The sequence below is a fragment of the Rhyacophila brunnea genome, unplaced genomic scaffold, assembly GCF_057557595.1.
Source record: "Rhyacophila brunnea isolate RB1 unplaced genomic scaffold, BYU_Rbru_1.0 scaffold_13, whole genome shotgun sequence".
Classification (NCBI taxonomy): domain Eukaryota; kingdom Metazoa; phylum Arthropoda; class Insecta; order Trichoptera; family Rhyacophilidae; genus Rhyacophila; species Rhyacophila brunnea.
In genome coordinates, this window is record NW_028232785.1 from 15,910,894 (window position 1) to 15,938,061 (window position 27,168).

The 27,168-nt window shown below is 35.9% G+C and overlaps 1 protein-coding gene across 11 annotated transcripts; it reads right to left on the bottom strand.

Moving 5' to 3' along the window:
- Window positions 1-148: 148 nt before the first annotated feature.
- Coq8 (ubiquinone biosynthesis protein COQ8, mitochondrial) lies at window positions 149-26,287 on the bottom strand. Of its 11 annotated transcripts, none has more exons than XM_085940396.1 (4): window positions 26,254-26,287; window positions 22,312-23,519; window positions 6,157-6,853; window positions 149-1,373 (listed from the first exon to the last, which is right to left on the bottom strand). In XM_085940396.1, the coding sequence occupies exons 2-4, from the start codon at window positions 23,422-23,424 to the stop codon at window positions 1,300-1,302; spliced, it is 1,884 nt and encodes a 627-aa protein (XP_085796522.1). In that variant the 5' UTR covers window positions 23,425-23,519; window positions 26,254-26,287; the 3' UTR covers window positions 149-1,299. The 11 variants fall into 11 exon arrangements, 10 of the variants coding, with proteins under 10 accessions (XP_085796522.1, XP_085796521.1, XP_085796520.1 ...); XM_085940395.1 differs by having other exon boundaries at window positions 26,202-26,287; XM_085940394.1 differs by having other exon boundaries at window positions 150-1,373; window positions 26,056-26,287.
- Between the last annotated feature and the right edge of the window lie 881 nt (window positions 26,288-27,168).

Consider the following 27,168-nt stretch of genomic DNA (forward strand, 5'->3'; position numbering starts at 1 on the left):
TCCGTAGCATTCACGCGCGCTGAACTCATTCGGCCAATAGAAAAAAAGTTCATGCCACGATCGTCAAATTAATTAATCGTTCGCGCGCGCTTAGCCTAAGATCACATGGGCCATCACAGAGTGGAGGTTATATTAACAATTTTTTTTTACAAATATTAGCCATTTGCTCAACTTCTTAGGTACCATATCGATGGTGCAGATCACAAGCCTTCTTAGTCAAAAAATACGATTTTACAGGGGAAGGTTAAAACTGATTTATTTGCAGCATAATACGATGAATATGACATAGGTGTTTTAATTAAAAGATCAATAAACTTGGCTATTTTTTTCTTTGCATAGGAAGTAAAGTTCAACAGATCCGTTAAATTTTTGTTGATTTTTTGATACCATTAAGTCAAAATCATAAAATTTGACATAGAAGGTTTGTGATCTGCACCATCGATATTCTAATTTAAAACACGCATTGGAAAACAAAAAATTAGATAAATACAACAAAAATGGATCTCATTTGAAAACATAATCAAACATTATATTGTGTAAAAAGGAAACTTTGATAAAAATAAAGATACAATCCATTGAAATAATACATATTCCAAAGACCTAAATACGTTACAAAATTATTCATTCAGTCAAGTTAGTGTCGTATTCCATGGACCACTTCTAAAGTTGTATAAGCCGGCACCATTGATATACTACTAGATGAGGAGCTCCCATACAAGTGTCATTTTAAAGATGTACCACAAAAGAAGATATTATGAATATCGTCTTATAATGCGTTAAGACCGTTAACATGGATTCCCGAATTTCACCCGTATTGCCCTGGCTGTAAAACTAAATTTGCGTTCTTGGAATAGTGACCCTAAGGGTGCTGCAACCCAAAGCTTGCAAGCTACCAAAAATTCATGTCTGAGCGGACAGAGCAAGTCGTCATGCGCTGACTATTAGTTAGAGTAAGATGCAAGCTAGATCGGGCTTACTCATAATTATTGCCAGGTCGTTTTCGAGACAAATAATAAGTGAGCTTATATCGAGTTAAGTCCGCTGATATTAAAACAGTAAGTTTTAACACTGGCCAAGTCGCTGAAAATCGCGCGTCATTTTAAGAAGCATATGATTCATCCAGTAGTATATCAATGGCCGGCACGCACATCTAAACTCGTTTCGTCTGCAACACGTAATCGTTATTCACAAAACACATGTTACCAAATGGAGCTCCGCACATTACACAATGCCATATTTTAGCTTGAAACAAACATTTGTTGTCACTAGCAATAAATCGCACGCATCTCTGGCTGCAAGTCACTCACCGTCAGCGTTGCACTTGCGCTTGCGCAAACCACTACGAGTCGACCTTTTAAACACTGGCCGAGTTGCTGAAAATCGGGCGTCATTTTAAGAAGCATATGATTCATGCAGTAGTATACAGTAGTATATCAATGGGTGAAAGACATCCACTTTTTGGACCAGTGGCGAAGGGTGGAGGTAGGCTGTTAGGATTCGCCATAAATAGTGCACACTAAACATTGTGAGTCACACGCAATTGTTTTCATTGAACAAAAAATACAATTTGCAGATGGTGATTGTTAGTTTTTAAAATTCAAATAAACCATGCCATATAGGTTAGGTAAGTAAGCTATGAGCGATCCGGCAAAAATGCTGCACACTTTTTCAGTCATACTTATTTGTTTTCACTGAATTAAGACTAGGTACATATTATGACAGATGGTGTTGGTTTGTTTTTTTAAATTCATGAAGCTCCACCTATACTAAACCATAATCGATAAAAGATATTCTGTTTATAAAATGTTTTTGATTTTTATCTACTTACAATGGTTTGTATTAGGCAAAGTTTAATTGAATTTTAAAAACTAACAAACACTATCTACACATTGTAGTCGCAGTTTAATGAAAACAAATACGTTTGACTGATAAAGTTTAGTGTGCACTATTTATGTAGGATCTTAACAGCCTACATCCGCTCTTCGCTACCGATATGGACATACACCGGCGCAATCACGCCTAAAATTTAGAAAGATCTTCCTTAGGTGAGAAAGAATTGCAAGACATGCGACGGTGCCAAATGAGAAGCTACAACCTGGAGGTAAGCAGTAGAGGTGAGTTGGAAATACTGTCACCAGTTTGTGTACTCAAGTTTCGGATGAAACTACCCATACTCAGTACGTGTGGCCCAATAAACTTGTGATGATATCATCGCGAGTCGCTGTTCTGTGCACTCGCCAGTTTTTCAACACTATTGACATTAAATGCGCGCGAACAAAATATCACTTGAATATAGGTATATTTAAATTTATTAGTCTATTGCGTTCGAATGTATGAATAATAGGTCATAAATTTTGTGTCGCAGCACAGTGGAGAGATGACGCACAGGCTTAGGCTTGTTATATGACCGCTCAAAACATGTTTGAAATTTAAAAAAAATCACTGTTATTCATTTGTGTTAACAAGAATATTGTAACCTAACAAAAAAACAATTCATAAATTTAAAATGTGTTTAAAATTTTATAATAAATGGGACTATTCGACAAGCGGAGCCCAGCGTATTTTTAGCGATTCTATTGAAGCCGAGACAGTCTGAGTTCCCTGAGCCGATACGTATTTCAAATACTAACATGGAGGTAGTTTTAGTTTCAGTTGAGTATGAAACTTTTACGCACGCCAAACACTCTATATAGTATTCCAAATACTAGTAAATATTTTGGAACAAGTTTCTATACTAAGTATTTTTTTATACTGGTAGTAAGTATACTTAGTCTTCAAAATCGACCAGTTTTCCCATCTCTAGTAAGCAGGACTTCGCAGTATGGAAAACAATGAATCGGATATGAACCGGAGTAACAAGAACTTAGGGGTTACTTTGATGATTGTTGAAACTGCGGAATATGTGATGCGTTTGACCGCTCGTTGCAACCAGCTGCACCATCACAGGTATGGTTAGGAATCGTCTAGGCAGGGATCAGACACGGAAGAAGATGAAGAATACCTCCGAAATGTTTCACGCTGAAAGAACAGTTCTGTAGAATGAAATGTGGAATGCCATCTTATTTAGGGCACACTAAAAGACCAGGAGGACATTTTTATTAAATCCATGTCCAAGTTAAAAGTGAAGAAATGTGAATTTTTTTAATGAGGAAACGACAGGTATTAATAACGTAAGAATTAATAATACAATGTGCAAGATTATTTTCCCATATTAATGTGCGTCTCTCGAGGGCGTAGATCGACCATCTAATTAAAAAAATGCGGGATTGACCGACCGGGTAAACCGATGCAGACAAAAGCGGGGAAAATTCACGAAAAAAGAAATTGTAGAAGAAATATCCAGAAAATTGTACATGCATTGTTTGCCGTATCACAGTTCACCGTTGACATGTTGCATCGGAAACTGATTGCCGTATAGCATTAAGATCGAATCCATGTCCAAATAAAACAATTTAAACATACGTGATAAAAACCACCGGAATACAAGGGAAAGACAGAAGAAAATTGGTAGGAAAGTAAATTATATAATATATTTATATCAGTGGTGTAGTGGTGTAGGGTGGAGGTAGGCAACGGAGATCCGACATGAATAGTGCACACTTTATTATATATTTTTATTATAAAATATTTGATCCAAATCAATATCAAAAAATAATTAATGTTTTTATTGAAACTAATAAAATTGGAATGCGATGACACATGAACAACGTGTCATTTTTTTATCGCAATACTATACGGCCATCTCTTTCCGGGGTACAGCTCACGGTTACCTGTGATATGCACAATTTATATAACATAATCAAGGGAAGAATGAGGAGATAAGGTCCTTTATTGACAAGTATCCCACGGACATCTAAGTTTTGGGTTTGGGACGGGTTTGAAATTTATACATCGCTATATAGACACTTGTAACAAGTGCAATGAAAATGAGAAAGAACAAGACGTGTGTATTTCCCATGATGAATATATTCAGGAGGCTGAAATACGATATGCATTCAAAGACCACGTAGTAAGAAGAGATACGAGCAGCCTGGAGAGAAGAGTTATATCCGGTGGCATTGAAGACCATGCGGCTTCCAAATGGAGATACACTATCAAGAAAGCGACTGAAGAAACAATATCAGCGCTGGATAGCTCCACATAGAAGGAGATTGTTGACAACGCTTGTAATTTCGGTGATCAACATCCTCAGTAATTGACTATCTGATGGAAATAAGTCCAACGGTATGAAGATAAATAATGCAGAAGACAGGATAAAGAAGCCGCTACTAAAATTGATTTACAGTAGATGCTATCTTCTCCCTTTCTGACTACAAACATACCTTATTATAAGAGATTATTATCGACATTAGATCTTAAATTAAGAAATTGTAAAATCGATGAAGATTAGCGTTTTACGTGGTGTGAACCAGTTAGCGTTCGACCATCTAACCAAATTGCCTCCAACACGTTGTAAAACTTAGCGGCGTAAACAGCAATATAAATTTGTCAATAGTTTAGACAATAACTATGTCTAAACTCGTGCAATTTTTTCTTCGCTAGAAGAACGCACCGCAGTACATTCATAGCGTGTGCATTGACTTGCTCTCCCTTTCTGACTACAAATATACTTTATTATAAAAGATTATTATCAACATTCGATCTTACAGTAAGAAATTGTAAAATCGACGAAGATTAGTGTTTTACGTGGTGTGAAGCAGTTATCGTTCGACGCTCTAACCAAATTGCCTCCAACATGTTGTAACACTTAGCGGCGAAAACAGTAATATAAATTTGTCAATAGCTATGTCTAAACTCGTGCAATTTTTCCTACGCTAGAGGAATGCACCGCAGGACATGCTTATCGTGCGCATTTACCAATTAGTTTCAAACCAGTTTTTTTGCAATGAAAGTGCTAGCATTAAATATCTTCAACAGGTCAGTGTTGCCAACTGAATGATTCCCCAAATTTTACGCCAAATACGGATTCAAAACGAGAAATGTCTTGTGTACTATAGTTTTTTGAGAAATACTATAATAGTTTTATATCTTTGTACTATAATCGACATATAAAAAGATGAACACACACATTGACCAAAGTTACGAATTTAACATGCGAAAAATGAATTGGTCCTAATGACAATAATGACAGAGAAAATTTGTATTCGCTCGTTCGCATGGTTTCATAGAAGGAAAAATAATTCCACGTTTTCCCAATGAAATGGGAAAACTATTTGATATTTCCCAAATTGTTGAAAAATGGGGTATGTGTTGGTAAAAAGAGTGAATGACACAGATGGCCAAAATATTTATATTGTACATTTGGCATTGTACAACATTAAATACACTTTGGACTTGAATGCGCCTTTTAGAAGATTAAATTTAAGACGATGGGAAAACCATTTAACATTTCCCAAATTGTTGAAAAATTGGGAATGCGTTGGTAAAAAGAGTGAACGACACAGATGACCAAAATATTTATCTTGTACATTTGGCATTTAGTCCAGTCAATGAGTGCTCAAAAGATGGGTGTAGAGCGCATGGAATATGCGAGAATTTTTGACTTTAGGACTTTGTTAGTGGTTAGTAAGTAAACATACTAAAAGTCCCCGCCCCTGGGAGGTGAGCTAAAGGCGGAAACCTATTGTAAACTTTTGTATCTTTTCAATATAATGAGATCATTTTATTGCAATACGATTATAGGTTTGTTTGAAGCAAGAAAATTTGCATGGTGCTTAGAACGGTGTCCGATAATGCTACGTAACTACTGTTTATGTGCTTAAGATCCGTGCGCACTCTAAACTCTAATTACCCGATTAATGGTTAATTCAAGGAATTTACACTAAAAGTAGAAGATGTCTTATAATATATTATTTCTATTATGTTATTTGAATTTAAACTCAATAAACACTAACATTGCTCAGTTGGCGTTCTGAACATTTTCTTTAACAACCTCGGGCAACGCTTAACTCTTTTTGTAGTTATCGTAAATATTTTCAAACATATCTCTACAATCCATCTGTACCTTGAGTTTTGAACACAACAAAAATACTCCCGATAGCTTCCTATGTAAGGAATATATTTCCTCAGGTGGCGGGCATAACCTCTGAGAGAGTATCGTAGGCACAAGGTTTTGAATACGACGTGTGGTGTTTTGTCCTGCAAAATCAAACTTACTCGCGTTTTTAGGAGTGAATATCTCCCCCATGATCATGACAGTATCCACATGCGCGTCTTCCATAATTTTTGACTCGTAACCGGTCAAAAATTTCATCTTACGAGACATACTCAGAATCTTAGCAGCGTCTCCGTTCGAAGCGGCACGAATTATTTCAATGTATTCGTCCATGAATTCTTTTGAATATTCTCTCGTCGCACCGAAATCAAGTAAAACAAGCTTTCGATTGGCTGGATTGTAAAAGAAATTTGACCAATTAGGATCGGTCTGCATGCACCGGAATACGAACATTTCGTGAAGGCATAGATTCATTACGCTGTACGCTATTTCTTCGCGCGTTTCGCAATCCATATCAAAACATTTGTCAAGCGGTAAACCTTCGATTAGTTCGGTAGTTAAAACCCGTGATGACGAAAGTTCCGGGTAAACAGCCGGTACATAATACTGGACCTGATCTTCGAGGAGTTTTTTAAATTTGATGGTACAAGCCGCTTCTCTGGCGTAGTCGACTTCCCACGCCAGTTCTCTCTTGGCAACTTCCACGATGTTATCTATGAAGAGGCCTTTTGGAAATATGTCCCAGACGTTTAAAATTGACACCAGATTGTCGATATCGCTGTTTATTCCTTCAGCTACTCCGGGATATTGTATCTTCACAGCTACCTCCGATCCATCATGTAATGTCGCCAAATGTACCTATGAACATAAAATGATATATATCAATATATTGTCAAGAACCGCCCTCTAAAAGGCAAGTAAAATAAAGCCAAGCAACACAAAAAAGCCGTTTCGAGAACTACAATACTGACAATCCTTTCATAATAAATCACAGCGCCACGACGGTGGCCATGACACTTCAACTTATAATTTTCGCACACTCTACATAACTTGATAACACCTCAGATATATACTTACTAGAAAAAAATACAAAACTCGACGGGATTTGAGCCTGTATAACCATTGGGGTGTCGCGCCAATCTGTGCATTAAACAATTATGCTACGAGCCTCTAGACATTATAACACAAATATTTGGCCGAGAATATTTGGAAAGCCGGGCGTCGGTTAGTAATTAAGGAAATTAATATTCTTTGATTTAATACACAAAAACCGATAGTCAATAATAACGCAATTTGATAAGCATTTCATGTATGACCTACTAGTTTAAATTGTTGTAATTGGATAAGAGGCTCGTAGCATAATTGGTTAATGCACAGATTGGCGCGACACCAATGGTTAAACGGGTCCAAATCCCGCCGAGTTTTATATTTTTTTCAAATATTGTGTTACCATGTTATGTATGATCAATATCGTCGGTGTTTTGTAAAAAGGGCGAATCAACCATTTTGGCGAAATCGAGATTTTAATGAAAATACAATACGAGGGTGGGTCAATAAGTCCTTAGAAAAGCCGACAGGTGGCGCGACTAGTACTGTAAGCGGTTTGTTTTCATGCAGCGGCACTACCGATTCAGTATGCTGCGAAGTTTCAATCAGATTGGTCGGGTTGTTGTGTTTCTCGAACATTTAAAAAAAAAATTTGCTTGTGGAAAATGGAAAAATGGAAAATGGAGAAAATTGAGTTTAGAGCTGTTATTAAACATTTTAATATAAAAGGGTTAACAGCAAAGGAAATAAAAAATGAGTTGGATTTAGTTGACGGCATATCTGCTCCTTCACTTGCAACTATTTATAACTGGTTAAATGAATTTAAACGTGGTCGTACATCAACAAAGGATGAACCACGCTCAGGACGTCCTGTAGAGGTGACTACACCAGAAATGATCAATAAAATCCACGATATGGTGTTAAGTGACCGAAGATTAAAGTTGAGTGAGATAATTGAGGTTACAGGGATCTCAAAAGGTAGCGTCATTTCTATTTTACATGAAAAATTGGGCATGAAAAAAATTTCTGCAAGATGGGTGCCGCGTTTGCTCACAGTCGACAATAAACGCAATAGGGTGGTGGCCTCTAAAGCCCTGTTGTCGCTCATGCAACGCAATCCGGATGAATTTTTTCGTCGCTTTGTGACTGTAGATGAAACATGGATACACCACTATACTCCCGAGACGAAAGAACAGTCAAAGCAGTGGGTTGCGAAAGGCGAACCATATCCAAAGAAGGCGAAAACCGTAAAATCAGCTGGTAAGGTTATGGCTACTGTATTTTGGGATGCACGTGGAATTGTTTTCGTTGACTATTTGGAAAAAGGAAAAACAATAACAGGGAATTATTATGCATCTTTATTGGACCAGCTAAAAAACAAAATTGAAGAAAAACGGCCTCATTTAAACAGGAAAAAAATCCTCTTTCATCAGGACAATGCCCGTGTTCACACATGTTTACGATCAATGGCTAAAATTGAAGAATTGAAGTTCGAATTGGTCGACCACCCACCGTATTCGCCAGATTTAGCCCCCAGTGACTTTTTCCTTTTCCCAAACTTAAAAAAATGGCTAAGTGGACAACGTTTTTTTTCAAATGAAGAAGTCATCGATCGGACAAATGCTTATTTTGAGGCCTTCCGAAAACTTATTTTTCTGACGGTTTAAAAAAAATTGAGAAACGTCTAACCAAGTGTATTGAGCTCCAAGGAGATTATGTTGAGAAATAAAAAAAAAATACAAAAATAAAAACTGTTTTAATGCTTTTTTCTAAGGAATTATTGACCCACCCTCGTATGTAACCCACTAGCTTTGTTGTGTAAAAATGGCGAATTTGTATGTCCACAGGAAAGTACTTAAAAACGTTAATCGTAAGGGCGAATATCCATTTAGTATTACGAATAAAAAGCGAACGTGACATATTAGGCCTTTTAAAATATTATTTATAATAATGCCAGTATTCTTTCTAAGCTTTATTATAAACTTGTTAGATATTTATAATCATCCACAGGTAATAAACAAATAGATTTAAAAATCCTCCTGTAAAATAGCATTTTGGTTAATTCGCCCTTTTTACAAAACACCGACGATATATGGAATGTTACATTCTCAAAATCTTGTGAATTATTCATTGAATAAAAGCAATGGTTTATTAAATGTATGAAAGTGAAGCGCGAAAACGGGCACTGTTCCAATGATTAATGTAGTTATAACTTCACACTACTGCTAACGTTTATTTGTCAATTTACAGGGTGTATAAAAAGACAATTCGTCACGATAAGTAACCAATACTACACTTTGGCATTATTTAGTCAAAAAATCATGTAAAATTTGTATAAAACAGTTTATAACTGCACTTGAGTAAGTTATCACAATGAAGAATATAATAAATGTGTCATATAATCAGAATAATGCTAACTGAGCAACATTAATATTTATAATTTCCCAACTTATGCATGTTAAACAATTGAGTCGCCTAGAGCAGCGGTTCCCAACCTGTGGTACGCGAGTGGATAGTTGGTGGTATGCGAAAAATAATCAGTAATGGCGGACGTAAAAAAAAATCAGTCATAAAAATAACATTTAAATTATTGTATTTTTTCTATAATTTTAATTAATAATATACAGTACAGTTGTTAATATTATGTACAGTCGATGATCTCAAATCCAACAATCAATATCGTATTTTTGGAGTGCACTTTTAAATTTAGCGCGTTAGCTATCAGTAACTTGAGATGTCGCCGTCACTGTTATGATGGCGCTGTACTCCATTCACTTGAGCGCACGGAGTGGTACAATTAAGCGTGATGTACTACCAAGTGGTTCGCGAGCCAAAAAAGGTTGGGAAACGCTGGCCTAGAGTCATAACTCACATTTTGAGTTAATTACATAAAGTGATTCTGAAGTCAATAATTTATACAAATAAAAAAAAAATAGTTGGCTATCAAAAGTCACTTTAAACCATGTGAAAATCGTTATTTATTTTTCAATGAATAATGTGAGTTTTGTCATCAAGGCCTTTCTAACCAACCAGGAGCTCTATTTCTCAGTGTGCTGTGTCTGCAGTCTTATTTAAAACTGTAAATCGACTCACTCACTCACTAATATTCAAAGGAGTTCAATACTTTTCTTTTAATAGTGCTATTGTGGGTTTTTGCAATTATCTCAAAACTCGATTTTAGGAATACAGGCGGACCACGACATACGAACGTTCGACTTTCGCACAATTCGCTATTTTAGCACATTTCAAAAAAAATCGCTTTTTTAAAACGTCACGCTGTGGGCCGTGGGGTTAAGATATCCCCTTCTCGCTCGCTCACAAGCAAGTGCATTTCTTGCGTCACTTGCATCCTGCTCGCACCCGTCACTTTTCTTGTGAGCTAGCTAGGATAGGTTTAGTCTTGCGCAGGAGCGCGTGCGGGCGTGTCATATTGTGCGTTTTGCTAATTTTACTCATTTGAAATATTTCACCCTAAAATTTATAAACATGAGTGAGAAACGGAAAAACTGCAGTGTTGATACGAACAAAAAGAAATCAAGGACTCATAAACTTCTCACGATCGAGGCAAAGATAGAAATTATTAGACGTTCTGATAGCGGCGAATCTTTTGCTTCAATCGGACGTTCTTATGATACTAACAGGTCTACGATATGTTCAATTTTGAAAAATAAAAATAAAATTAAGGAATACGTTCAAAACTGTGGAAATATATCTTTAAAGATTGTTTCCAAAAGACACGGCATAGTTATTGATGAAATGGAAAAATCTTTGTCATCATGGATCGATGACCAACATCAAAAAGATGTCCCTCTGAGTATTTCAATTATTCAAGCGAAGGCTCTTAGTTTGCACAAAGATTGGAAGGTTAGATTAAAAGAAGATTCTAACATGATTTTTCAAGCAAATAACCAATGACATTAATATGGACGAATCATTTGGTTAAAAAAATGACACTCACTTTATTGTCGGGTCTGCCGAATGGCATAATCTGTTCTAACGCCATTACAATAAAGGTGATATTGCTATAAATTCCTGATGCTTTTTGTTGAGTCTGCCGGATGGTTCGGTTCGAACGGGTTCGCTCAAATGAACATTGACATTAGAAACACTGCTCTAACGCCATTACAATAAAGGTCATATTGCTATAAATTTCCGAGGCGTGATATCGCATAATGGAATTGCGTGACGTCTACCTATACATGCGAATTTACTTGCTAGCTACTGTATTGAGTGCGTCGTCCATTAATAATGTCATTGCAAATAACGGTTTGTTTAACAAGTTTAAAATGAGGTATTCTTTTCATAATATTAAATTCACTGGAGAATCGGCTGACGAAAATGAAATATATAATGAAAGTGAGGAAGAAGAAGCTGATAAAATCATCAAGACTACTTTAACAATGAAAAATATGAATGAAGCCTTCATGCGTCTTGACAATTTTTTAAATATTATGGAAGATTGTGATCCCAATGGAGAACGCATATCTCAAGTGCGTAGGGCGATCAATAAAGACATAGCATGTTATATTATACTATACGAAGAAAAGAAAAAGAGTGGCAAACAGTTAACTCTTGATAACTTTTTAAGGGAAACACCCGCAAACCCCACTTAAACATGTCTCTTAAACGCTTTTTAAACATGTTATATTTACTTGATAAATACATATTTTAAAATACACACAATTTAAAAAAAAAATTACTTCCCTCTACTTTCGAACATTCAACATTCGCACACATTTTCAGGAACCAATTATGTGCGAAATTCGAGGTCCTACTGTACGTGAGTAATGACTCTAGGCAACTCAATTTCAAATGGCATCACATAAATAACATATCAGGCTCCTTTTATTTTTAACCCAAGGTATGCATCTTAAACGGGTAATCCGTGAAACAAATCTAACGGTTGTCATCTTATTAAGAGTGTACATAAGTGAAACGGTAAATAATTTTCATCTGTATGTACAACGAAATTACGGCCGCGTTGCCATTTGGAGAGCGATAGTCGAGGCGTCTGCACGTCGATTCGTTTTGTCATGGCGTCGGATGAAAATATTCTTAAATCGTGTAAAGATGACTAAAAAACTTTACGTATGTACTTAAAAAAGAAAACATGTCAATGAATATACTATTATTATTACGAATATAATAATAAACATAACATAAAAAGGACGCATGTTGAACTTTTATGACAAATTATATTTCGTTCGGCTTCCGTCATTTGCATTCCGCGCATCGCCTAGTCACGATCTTTTTAGACCATGCCTCAGCTGAGGTATAGCCTTAACTTAAATAAACACAGTTTTTAATGTTGTTTACTCGGAATTTAAAAAAAGCAGATTCCTTTTAAAAGTCCAAATTTTTGAATAAAGGCTACAAATACCTTTATTAGGCCCATATTGACCAATGAAGTGCCGTTCTTTATATAAAATTTACCTCTGTCTGCTAATCAGTGCCCAACAAGTGCTGAAAAAAACCATCAGAGACTCTCAAGTCCACAAAACGGGGGTTATATACAAGTTCTCTTTGGTGAAATGTTGAGCTACTGCATATTTTTTAATATTAATATAAGTGAATATTAAATCCATTAGAATTTAAATTCAAATTCCATCAAGTACCTTAGGTCGATAGTATTAATATTAATAAGTGAATATTATTTATGAATGTGTTTTTTTTAAGCCCGATAGAACTTTAAATTGTAAAAAAAATAACACAAAAAATTATCTTTTGGCCATATGGTCACACCGGCTATTCTTGACATCCAATTTGAGCCACTTTTTCGAGTACTGCTGGCCGTATATATTAAATAACACAAAGAATGTCAGCTGCCACGGTGTCAATTGTTGATTGTGACTTCACGTGGATTCACAGGAAATAATTCAGAGTTGTCAAATCGCACGACCTTGGACGACAATAATTAACAGGAACATTTATTCGAAATCAACTTGTGGACAAATTTTGATTTTAATATGTTGACGACTGAGCTACGGCCTCATTTTTTAAGAAATAAGGTCCAATGATGCCACCAGCGTGTAAACCGCACCAAACGGTGCATTTTTGTGGATGTAATAAGGGTCTGAAGGGTCACTCCTGAATTGGTTTCCATATGCGATAATTCTGCTTATTAATAAACCTGTTAAGCCAAAAACCACCGGGTAGAGAAAGAGAGTCGCAAATACGGCCTCCTTATTAATAGGAATAAGACCAAGTTAATGGTTGTTGATAGGGCCAACCTTCTACCAACACCAAGTACACTCCAAAACCTCGAAACAGTCGACGAGTTTGTATATCTGGGATCGACCATCAGTGGAAAGGGCGGATGCGAAGCGGAAATATGAAGGCGCACACAGATTGCAAAAAATGTGATGACACGCCTTACAACTATATGAAAGGATCGGGGAATTTTGATTGCCACAAAAATGATGCTTGTGCAAACATTAGTGTTCTCTATATTTCTATACGGAGTCGAGTCGTGGACCCTGAAGGCAAGACAACGGAAGGCAATTGATGCCTTTGAGATGTGGTGTTGGCGCCAAATGCTTCGCATTTCTTGGACGGAGCACAGGACGAACCAGTCAATCATCCAGAGACTGAAGATAAAGGAACGGCTCTTGACGATATGTCTGAGAAGAATTCTGCATTTTTTTGGACATATTGTCAGGCGCGGACCGGACAACCTGGAGAAACTGGTAGTTTTGGGTAGCATCCAGGGAAGGCGAAGCAGAGTAAGAGTGTCTACGCGATGGAGCGACCAAGTGAAAGAGCTGACTGGGGGCACCATCCATTCTGCCCTGAGAGAAGCGGAAAATCGAGAAGGATGGAAAGTTTTGGTCGCTCAAAGGATGGCGAAATTTAAATGTGGTCACGATCCTCAGCCATGAGTGCACGACCAAGAAGAAGAAGCCAAAAATGAGCCATTACGGATTGAAATTTGACTATAAAATGCAATTATAATTGACAACTGATTGTCAAAGTAAATTTGGATAATTTGATAGCGTTGTTCAAGCATGACTCTATTCATGACAATTTGCCAGGCTATACCGATTATAAATGTCAAAAAGTGAGCACAGTTTCACAGCTCGGTTTGATAGAAAGAAGAAAAAACACCTATTATTATAAGTAGAACATTCAATTTGTACATATTTCATCACAGTAGACACCGGAACTATACAAGTCATAATATATAGTTAATAAAGCCATGCAATTCTCCGAACAGCGATAAAGATATGGTGGGAAGAACAGAATCAGTTTTCAGAAGTGTTTATCATACTATTATAGTTCGTATGCTTATCGTACGTTATTATAGTTATATATAAAAGTTCTTTTTATCTTGTAATTATTTAAATTCATTTATCCTTCCTAACCAAACCATAGTTGATAAACAAAATTATGGATAAACGAATATTTTTTTACTCTTATCTACTATGATTTGGATAAGGCAGGGTTTAATTGAATTTTAAAAACTAACAAACACTACCTACATTCGTCTCTGTTCTGGCAGAACACACTAACTGAAGTATTGACTAACTGAAGTATTGACTAACTGAAGTATTGACTAACTGAATTGAAGTAGGGAGTAGGGAGGAAGTAGGTTACCGTTAAAAAAAAAAAAAAATTCGGTTAGGTACATGTTCAAACACGCGCGTCAACATCATTTTACTCCCTACTTCAATTATAGTTTGTCAATTTATGGCTACGGCCGTATGTTGTAGCTTAACCACTGGGGAATGCCAAAAGAAATGGCGTATTTCAAAAAAACACTACCTTATTCTTAGGTCAATAATTATTATAAAACAATCATTATACGTAGGATGTTTATCAGACTTGAATGCTCAAAGACATGGCTTATAATTAGTATCTTTAGAATTATCTTCAAATGTGTTAATCTTGCCCATTTTTTGAATAATAAAAAGCCTAATTCTTGTCAAATTTGGGATCACAGAGATTATCAATATAATTTTTTATCGTAAATATTTCACTATAATAATGTCGATATAAATTATACTGATGGTTTTATAAATGCGATTAAAAATTAATAAATGTAAAAAATCTTAACACCACTGCACATTTATGTACTGAAATATGACTATATTCTAAAACATTAGAGCGAGAGGTTTAAAAGAATACTATTTTATGTAATAAAAATACTTTATGCAGTCGTCAAATCTTATATAAATAGATTATCTACAACGTTTAAGGTATGTCCAGGATCATGCTTTGAAAATAGAACGAAAGCTCCATTTTGACCTACGCTGAGCATGTCCCCCCCTAAGTATTTAGAAAATGTTGTTCTTATCCAATTGTACTTTGGTTAAGTTTGAGAAATGTTATCGTCAGTGATCACGTTTTTACGATTTATTTTTTAAATACAGAAATATTTCGCGGCTCCCTGGCAGGAGCTTCAGGGCCCCCTAAGGGGCCGCGCCCCCCAGTTTGAGAAGTACTGATCTATACGACAAAAAACAACCGTGAAAGTCTCAAACACTATCTTTCTTTCATGTAAAATTGATAGTGATTTTGTTATTTATGTCAAATGTCAAATAGTTCAAGCATGTTATTTGATTTTACAAATATTTATTCCGGCTCGGGTGACCCAGGGTGAAGAATATTGCGAAGATAATTTGATTACATACATTTACATCATAACAAGCCATGAAGCCCAATGACAGCCTTCAAAACTTCCAGGCTTGAGTAATTTACATATTAGATTATGTAAATATATTGCGACCTCACCGGGCAAGAATCCGGAGCTACCGTATGGAAGGCCAGCGCTTTACGCACTGCACCACGAGAGCCGCTGTGTTATCAAAAATGCTATGTTAATATTGCGATATTACACAACAACATGTAGTGTGCATGCAATACGTAACTGACTCGTTAAAATGCGTCATGACAAGTTGCACAACTAATTTACCATGTCGCGCAATCGGTGCAGGAGATCACCTAAATACTGACCACCAGTAGCAAAGGGTGGAAGTAGGCCCTTAAGATCCGCCCTAAAATAAATAGTGCACATTAAACTTTGATAGTCATACGTATTTTTTTTATTTAACTAAGACTACAATTTACAGATGGTGTTGGTTAGTTTTTAAGAATCAATTAAACCCTGCCTAAACCCAACCATAATAGTTTTGGTATATGTTGGGCGATACGGCAAAATTGTGCACACTTTTTCATTCATACTTATGTGTTTTCGTTCGATTAAAAATACATATTACAAATTGTCAGTTCATTTTTTTAAATTCATTAAGCCTTGCCTAAATCAAACTATACAAATATATAAAAAATATTATATATCCAAAGTTATCAGATATATAAAATATCCAAAGTTATCGGTGACGTCCCTAGATAAAATGCCGCCCCTAAGCAGCGCCAAAACGCCGCCGCATTTTTTTAAACAGCATTGTTATCATCTTTTCATGAGTCCAATATCTACGAAATGTGTTGTAGGGATACATTACTAACAAAATATCAGACTGTAATTATGCGAAAATCTGCACGTCTCTTTTCGAAACACCGAGGACGTCGAAGGGCAACGGAAGTAAACTATATATCGCAAACCCGATAAAACCAGTGAGCTGAACGCCCTTTTTCCATTCCACAGTCAATATTACAAATGATTCTCCTTGATCTGCTGCCTTTCGAGTAAATGCCGCCCCCAAGCGACGCTCAATCTGCCTACCCCCACGGGACGTCACTGAAAGTTATGTATGATTTAATACAAGTTTTTTTGACTATTATCTATTATGGCTTGGTTTATGCAGGGTTTAACCTTTTTACTGCCGGTAGGTGTATGTATGGCGGTACCTTGCACGCCGCGAATTTTATTGCAAAAATAAAAAATTTAAATCAATTAACGTGTCAAGTGGTAGAAACGAATTCTGTTTCAATTCTAAGTATTTGACGATATTCCCAATATAAGTAAATGTTGTGTGTTCAACATATTTGTAAGCGTAAAATAATTGATTAACGTTAATAAAATCCCGTTTAAAGCGGGACGTCCAAAGACGTCATTTTTTATGAGCGGCGTTTCGTTCACGGAAAAGTTCGCGTCTTAAGACGTCATTGGCAGCCATCAGGTTTAATTTTAAATATTAACCAACTTCATCTGTAAAGTGTAGTATTATTTCAATGAAAACAAATACGTATCACTGACAAGTTCAGTGTGTACTATTTATGGCAGACCTTAAAAGTCTACCTCCACCCTTCACCACTGCCAACTACCTAATCTCAGGGCGGTGGATTGAACTCGCAGTGCAGTGGATAAAGCTACACGCCGAGTGTCGCCAACTGACATTTGACTAAAATACACCACGCAGGATAAAGAAAATAAACCAATTGGCAGAAAAAATGCTAGATCGTCTCATAATTTAAAAAAACAAGTCACAGTATTTATAACAATCATGCAAGAAACAAATAATAGTTATTAGTACTTTAATGGTCACAGTAGAACCTCGATATAACGGACAAAGTATTCGATCAAAGGGGTCGTCCATATATGACGTCACGCTCTAGGGACGGTGAGGGGGTCTGATATAATGTGATGACTTGTGATGACGAAGGGGGGAGGGGGTGGACGATCAGAGAAAATGTGACGTCACAAAGTAAACAAACAATATAAAAAGAAACGCCCCAAATGTGAAAATTATTGTTAAAAACATTCTGTTAATGACGTAGACTCCCAATTATAATTGGGAGCCTAATGGCGGGGAGAGGCGGCACGGATAAACGAAAAACACGGATATTCTAAGCTATGGTTTCTTTTTAAAATACTAGATATTATACATTTTATAAGTGGACAATTATTTAAACAAGTTTAACCCTTTGGCTGCTACGATGTTGTGCAAAATCCGGTCGAGGATTGCTACCAATAATTGTCGATAAATTAAAGTATTGTATTATTTTTAGACACCTTACCACTCTAATTGATTCTGAGAAATCGGAATATTATGAAAACACGTTTCGTAATTAATGTATCGTTTTGATGATTTGGATAATACAAAGTAGTGGAATTAGGAAACTACCCGGCTGAAAAGAAAAATTTTGCATGGTGGCCTCGTTAAAAGATCGCGTACAATATGCGTGATTTGTGAAAAAGGTCTTCATGGTGTTTGTTTATTGGAACATTTAAAATATGTATTGCAAATGATTTTATTTCAATATTTTTTTATAAATGAAACTATTTTTATATAGCACAAATCCACTCTACTTTAAACACTGAGTTGAGTAAAAGTCTTTCCCATTATTTCTAATGCATAAAATAAAATAAAACATTGTCCTTCCACCAAGAATTTGACTGTAAACAAATTTTTATATGGTAAACTGAAATTTGTATTTGGAATTGTTTTTATTGTAAAAAGGGTGATGCCATGAAAAAAAATACAATAGTTATAAGTTCTAAACCTACCCAGTCACAAAACATATATGAATCGGGTTATATTACACAACAATAAAACTAAATAGATAAACAATGTTTCGTACCACTGGTGCAGTAGTATGTTCCCAAATTAACTTAACATTTCAGGCATCAAAAGCAAAATGACGATCGTTGTTAGCATTTCTGGCCATTATCAAAAACAACGATATATCGTTGCGTAGCATTCTAAGGGTTAATACTAATTATTTATTAAGAAAGTCTGTGATTTTGGTTTGTTTGCAGGAATCTTTTAATGATTTTCTAATATCAGTTCAAATTTTCCTAAGAGCTACTATATTGTTGTATACACCGTATCTTGCGCGGATAAGAGACCGCTGTATTCCGACCGCGAGCGGAAGTGAGAACGCACCGCTGTTGCGTACTCACTCCCACTCGCAGTCGGAATACAGCGGTCTCGCTCTAATTGGGAGTTCCCTGTATATGTTTAAATCTGAGTGTCACCGCTTGTAAATAATGTTCTGTGCATGATATGAATACGTGTATTAATTAAGGCGCTAAGTACCAAAATAATAAAAACTGACATTTTATAGAAAAATATTCTACATACCAACGCAAATAATTTCAACTATAGTCTAAGTGCCTCAAGCAAGTCAAAAAAACACAGCAAAATAATTAAACCTGTCGACGTTGTAAGTCCGTTGGCGTGTTTTATTTATAATTGTGTAAGTAGAACTACAGTGGTCAACGGCATTCAATATAAAATAGCTGACGATGGTGTGTTGACACTTGCGAGTTCTTAATATCTAAAATTATAGAAGCTGCCGTGATTGCTTCACACCGTAAAACTACATTTTTCAAAAGGTCTGCTTCATGAAATTTTACTGCAATGACTCGGTATTTTGTAACTACAGGCAATACTACTTTTTGGTACTTAGAGCCTTATTTAATACACGTATTCATATTATAATATCAGATACCGAAATTCAACTATATTACACGCATTATCGTAATTTTAGAGAGTTGATTATAAAAAAAAAGCAGACTTCAAAAATGCAAACAAAACTTGATTCTTTTTTTTTAAGCAGGATTACCGAAAGCAAACGCGTCAACATTGAACATTAACGTCACTATACAACGGGTGTCTGGATTTATCATCCGAAGACAAATAAACAGGGTTTTCTTTACGGACTTTCGACTTTAACGGACACCCCCTTACCCGCATTAGTCCGTTATATCGACGTTTTACTGTAATATAATAAGTGATAACTCAGAACAGATACATTAATGGTACCCTCTGAAAACAACCCAAAGCCATCTTTTGATTGTCTAAATATGCAGAGTTGGTAAAAAAATCTAATGTACCGTAATCTTGTGTACAAATTAAAAACAACCTGCATAAACTGCCAATTCCAGAAAGGCAGGCAGCCGATCGTGCTACCGTAAGGTGGAATGGCTAATATGTGTCGATACCTGGGTCATCTGGATTCAGCCAGTTGTTTGGACGCTCCGATATTGAAAATTCATCACGCTGTAAGGTAAACGACTATAATACTGACGTAGCAATACTGGCCTATCTGCAGTGTTAACAATTTTTATAAGAATTTAGACACCGATGAGCATTATTTGAATGTTCTGCTTGTACCCTACCAGAAGGGCAATTCACGAATGAAGCAGTGAAAAACACCGCTTTAACTGAAGCACGTAAATTTTTTAGTTTTACAGGAGATATTGTGTATATAGAGCTTCGAACGAAATGGATACGTGCGAGTGAGAAAGCATTCAGCATGCTTATACCTCATGTCCATGCGTTAGAGTAAGATAGAAAGTAAACATGCCAAAACGGAACGTTTTTGAATGTCATTGAAATTAAACAACATTTTTATCCATTTTGGTAATGACTTCATATTTAATCAGTACTTACCGTTAACGTTGCATGATTAAATCATTCATTGTTGAAGTACGTAGCCAATTAATCTTTAAACAAGCTAGTTACGTCTCCAATATAACAATATTACAACACGGAATTTCCGTTGTATTTTGAAAACAAACATGTATGTTTCTATATTACAAAATCACAATAAATATTTATGTGTGAGTTTAAACACAAACCAATACTTTCAGCGGTAATAGTTATGTAAAAGATAGAATAACAGCCTGTTCACTACGTACGAATTTTTGACGTTTAATAATATGTCAAACGGAGAGTTGCTAGCGCCTCTACCGTCAAAGCGTGTATACTTCAATTGCATACTGTACTCGACACTACCGGTCGACTTTTAATATACTTCGTTGAAGAAGGTTTGCGCTTACGTTGTGCAACCGGTCATACTGCTTCATTCGTGAATCGCCCTCCAGAAAATTCACTTGTATTTGCATAGAGTACAGTAAAAGCTATGATTAAAGATTAAATAATACGAAATAATCAATCATAAATTCTATATTGAGTAGGTACCTAAAATTAATTAAATTAATTATACTTACATAGGAAATATTACCAAAACATAGGAAATATGACGTTACATTTATTTTGAGGTTATGGGTACCTATTTAATTTTTGAGACGATGTTATGAATTAATTCGCATTTAATATCTCTTGGTAACATGATTAAATAAAATAAAGTTTGTGTATCAGTCAATCCGATTAAGAATAGTTTGTCAAAATGCATTTTATTTTAATATCGATTATATGATTAGTAACCCTCGATTTTTTGAAAAGTGCTTTTATTAGATTTTAACAATATATACAACTAAATACACATTCTATAAAAAGGAAGTAAGCCGCAGAGTAACCGTTGAGCTTTAATTAAGTTTTAATTTAAGGAAAAAAGCATTTACCCTCAATTTTAATGATTTTTCTGTAATAACTTCTTTAATTGTTAGTAGATCGAAAAGATATTACACCAAATCATCAATCATCATGCACCCAATGTCTGTGACTATTATTTTATTAACATTAAACCAAAATCATTCAAAAAACGTATTTTGCCTCTCCTGTAAAAATTTTCTGTGTGGGTTAGGCCCTTTTTCCTAAACACGGTTGATTATAAATATCGTGCTTAAAAGTATACAGTGTGGCAAACATGTAAATGTGACAGCCATAAAAAAGTATTTAAAAAAAATCAAATTTGGAATATCACGTTATCTATGAAATTATAGCAGTGGTCGACGCGGCTGTCAGATAATTTACGTAGAGAATCGTACCAAGATTATGGTTTTCTCATCGGAAAAAAGTGCGCCAATGCCTACATTACGATATTTGTATTAAAATAATCAGTTCCGTTTGCAAATAAAGGATTAGAAGGTCATAAGCGACGAAGACGTCAATCGGTCGGCCGTGAATAGCAATATGGCAAATCGTGTACGGTACGTAATGTGGATTTTAAACGTCACGTTTCTGCGAAATTATCGGATATTTTTCAAATCTGTTCAATTCAATAGGTAGACAATTCAGTAGCGTACATATCGAAGTGAAGATGTAAAAATGTTAATAAAATGTCGCTTAAATGAGCAGTTGGTACGTTTTCCAAAATCTCTTAGGATAATAATATAGGAGATTATAATATTTATACCTCACTGTACTTATCTTCGAAAAGTACCACTTTCTGCCAGACATTGTATGATTTATGGACCCGCCCTAAATTAGAACATGCAATTTCATGACTTTTTCCATTTCTTGATATTTCTCGATTCAAGAATATTTATTTTCTCGAGAATTCGAGATTGGTTTATTGATTTCTTGAGAATTCTCAAGATTTTCCTTTTTTTTACCTCTTAAATAAACATTACACTTAAGATATTTTGGAAAATTCATCACCTACCAATTGTTTCTCGGATATTTCAAGAAAATAATTGAACAAACAGATCAGAGACTCACGAGCCATGCATCGGTACTCACCTGGCCTATAGATGCGGCTGCGAATGGTTTATCTTCAAAGGTGGCAAATTTACTTCTCCACTCCGTTCCAAGCTCGGATATCATCATGCGTTCCACCTGAATCTCCGGCATGAAGTCCGCCGAATGCCTGACGCGTTCGAAAATCTTATGCAGCTCCGGTGACATGACACTCTCGTCCTGAAGACTTAAAAGTTGCCCCAATTTCAGCGCGGCCCCTCTGACTTTGCAAAGTGTATCGACGAGTCTTTCAGCGTTAGCCGTCGATAGAAATAGGCCTCCGAGGGTCGTCGTTTCTTTTTTAGGTCCTTGTAGAATCGTTTTCGCATATTCGCTTGCAGTACCGACGCCCAGACCGGCCGCTAACGAAGCAAAAGCAATCAATCTACTGATTCTTGAGCTGGGAACAGCCCTTCTACGTGACAATTCTCCGAGAATCTGTTTTGTTTTCGGTTTAGCTTTGCTAGTTTTCGCTTTTAGTACCGGTAAACTCTCAACAATATGTTCATTTAAATTACTTAAAACAATCGTCTCATCTAGTTTTGTCGTATCAATTTTATTTATATTTAATTCCTTAGGTTTTTTATTTTCATTTAAAACTTTATCGACTGAAGAATCTTTCTGTTGAGTTTTTGAATCTATTTTTTCATTACTTATAGTTTCAACTACCGGCAACACTTTTGTTATATTTTTGTAATTCAAATTATAAAATGTCTTCTTTTGTTTTGCCACTGCATTAATCTCATTGTCATTAATGTATTTTTCGAAATTAGCGACATCGAAAACACTCTCAAAACGCTTGTTCAACTCGTCAATTTCTTCTTTGGGTAGAGTATTTTTAATATTTAAAGTGTTGTCTTGAAGGTTTGGCTGGAGATACTGTCTAATTCCGATCGAAACTACTTTCCATCGTTGCACAAATTCAATGACAGAGCTGCCCCATGTTATATCGTTCAGAGAACATTTCTTGGACAGATCTGGACATATTTCCAAAGGTATGGACTTGGCAGTTGAATTATTCCAAATATTCTTCGTGTGCGCCGTGCGAATGCGCGTTGAGGCTTTGAAAACAATCACAAAACCTCTATAAACGGCAAAAAAATGCTGCGATACCATTTTGACATAGTGATTATTTTATCGATTTACACTTTTTTAATTGCACTACCCATATTTTTGGGTTAATTAAAAAATAACATCACTGACCACACTTGCTATAAATCATAAAATGTAATGAAATTAGTAGATTATGGGAAATATATATTATATTTGTGTTATCAATATGTTCATAAACACACTATATAGGTCAGATTATTAACCATTACGGGCCCAAGTGCTGCGTGGAAGTCGAAAATAAAGAATTTGCGGTATCTTTGCTAGCTCAGCCTAGATAATCTGTAGACTTTGTAGAAAAAACGTACTTATACGTCTTTATTATACCCCGTCTTTTCTCATCAGAAAACAATATTTAATGACCACATAAAATATATTAATACCATAAAGAATATTGTTGTAGGCACTCCATGGCCCCCACAAAGGTGGGGCTGACAGGGCTTTAGCCTGGAGGCCCGGGCTCAGGAAGGGCCCGGCGTGGCGAGTCGACCAGATAAGTGATATAAACACACATCATAAATTCTCTATAACAGTAAACAAAAGTCGCCAAAGAACACAAAATAATCTGATTAATTTTACCGCATACACCATTTGGAAAACGCTACTGTAGAGCGTCACACTGCCTTTATCGTTAGCGATAGGTAGGGTGACCCGGGCCCGCTTCAGGATGTGGGGGCCATGAGGTACTTACTCGTAATTTTGGAGAAATTGCAAATTATATTTAAGTAACTGTCATAAAATATAATATATAAGCCTCAACTCAAGTTTATGATTTTCTCCATACATTTATTCACTTTTATAACGAGCTACTTCTCGGGTATACCGAGCAAAACTGTTAATGTGTCGATCATTTAAAAACAACATTCTCAACCCTAAGCAATAAAATTTGTCCGATGCCGCCGGGATCGAATTACGTTTATGACACTAGTTAAGTACCTAATTGGTGTTTTCGCCAACAACATTGAAAAAGTATCAACGCATATGGTTGATATTGCATGTAAAAAATCCAAGCTCAGCTCGGCTCAGCACTTCATTACAATAAACAACTTCTTTTGTAGTTTATGAATGCCATGCTTTTTCGGGGATTTTTACAATGGTTTTCAGATTTTTTATGTTCTATGAAAATCATTTTTTTCAGTTCGGTACATGTTCAAACACGCGTTAACATCATCTTACTCCCTACTTCAGTTATAGTTTGTCAATTTATGGCTACGGCCGTATGTTCTAGCTTAACCACTGGGAAACGCCAATAGAAATGGCGTATTTCAAAAAAATACTACCTTATTCTTAGGTCAATAATTATTATAAAGCAATCATTATTCGTAGGATGTTTATCACATTTGAATAGTCAAAGACATCGCTTATAATCAGTTTCTTTAGAATTATCTTCAAATGTGTTAATCGTGCCCATTTTTTGAATAATAAAATGCCTAATTCTTGTCAAATTTGGGATCACAAAGATTATAAAATATAATTTTTTATTGTAAATATTTCACTATATAATGTTAACATTAATTTTAATGTTTTTATAAATGCGTTTAAAAATTAATAAACCTAAAAAATCTTAACACCACTTCACATGGATATACTAAAATTTGACTATATTCTAAAACATTAGAGCGAGAGGTTTAAAAGAATACTATGTTATGTAATAAAAATACTTTATGCAGTCATCAAATGTTTAAAATAAATATAAAGGATAATAAGGCTTCAAAATTATATAAATAGATTATCTAAAACGTTTAAGGAATGTCCAGGGTTATGCTCTGAATATACCATAAAAGCTCCATTTTGACCTACGCTGAGCATGTGGGCCCTTAGAGTGAAACTACACGGACGCTGCGTAATCACTGTGGCGAGACCGCTGTATTCCGATTGCGAGTGGGAGTAAATATCCAACAGCGGTGTCTTATCACTTCCGCTCGCAGTCGGAATACAGCGGTCTCGCAGACGCAGCGCCCGTGTGGTTTGGCTCTTAGTGCTCGGCCGTAGTGATTTGGCGGGTGCGGCGCGGCGGCATCTTGCGAAACTCAAACGTATAAGCGTGTGTATTATGCCCCAAAAAGGACACTCTACGAACATTTTACACACGGTTATACGTTTAAGTTTCGCAAGACACCGCCGCGCCGCCCCCGCACGACCACTACATTCTTGCACTTAGGCCCATTTCAGACGGGTTTTTTATCATAGTAGATTTTTGGGTTTCCACCGTGTGTCCTTCTTCCTTCTTTAAATGACGTTTCGGGCTCGTTGCAGAGGCCATTATCAAGAGATATGTTTTATGATGAAAATGTAGTGTAGGTATGTGACAAGTGCAGGAATGTAGACACTTATAATAAATACCATTTTCTGTCGGCGCATAGGATTTTCGATCAAATAATTGTTAATTTAAAATGTTCGTACATTTTGATGGATCATTATCACAAACTTAGATTATATTAGGTAATATTAGGTTGGGGTAGGTTAGGTTAGGTCTAAAAAGAAAGTTATAAAATCTCATGACAGCATCTGCAGCACATTTACCGAAAATCGAGGAACAAAACATTTTATGAAATTACAAAATCGTTGTTGATTTTTTCGAAACTTCATGAAACATGATATTCGCAATGTAATAATAATTGATGTGTCTATATTTACACTGCTAAAAGTAGAAAACACGAAATGTACGTCAATCACTAATAGATTAGATTATGACATAGGTTATAAAATATGGTCTGTACAACTTTCTTTTGGAACAATCGATAATTCACACAACAATAAATATTTTAAAGTATAATTATTACAAAGACTAATAATTAATAGCCCCTAACGAGCAATGATAACAGGATTACACACAATCAGCGCGAGCAAACTTATTAACTTCAACAACATTAGTCACGACACTCACGAGCATAGACTAATACTCACGAGTCACGAAAGACCAGTAGTTAGTGTCGCCATGTCTACTGATATTTGTGTTTCAATATTATTGTAAGCGTAGATTATAGATTGTAAGTTAACTGATGATTATTTTGATAATAAACTTGAAATGATTTCCGCACGCCCTTTTTTGATGTGTGACACTTCTAAATTGATAAAGAAAGCATTGTAACTCTACCCAAGAGCGCCATTTTACCCATTATTTATACCATCATTGTTTACAATAAATTAATATCATTAGTTATTGTAATAAAGCCGCGTTAACACGGTCCAAGTACGATCCAAGTACACTTGGATCGAGTGCCATCCAAGTGACAGCTTCATACTAATATTATTCCTATCTAAGCTAACTTGGATGAGTAGCACGCGGTCCAAATAGCTTGGATAGGATTAATTAGTATGAAGATGTCTCATACCAGTGCACTTGGATGGCACTCGGTACAAGTGTACTTGGATCGTACTTGGACCGTGTCAACGCGGTTTTAGTCTTATTAGTCTTAAATCATATTGATACCGCCTAAACCATGGCATCCTCAGAGTATCCAAGGCCTTGAGGCCTGAATCGTCATTGGGCGGATTCATGCAGACATGATCAGATCGATTACGATTCAGAAATTTCTAGCCCGTAAGTAATATCGTTATTTCGAAAAAAATATCTCAAATCATGCATCGACTCTATATGGCGTCACCTGCGCAGTCGAATCTATTTCTGGGGTGCGCAGTGACAGATGGTTCAGCCAGCACGCGCCGACGCATGCGCAAGATATCACCCGGTCGTTTCAAGCGAGATTGCGAGAGAGATGGATTCGTTGTTCTCTCTCCCTCGCGTCG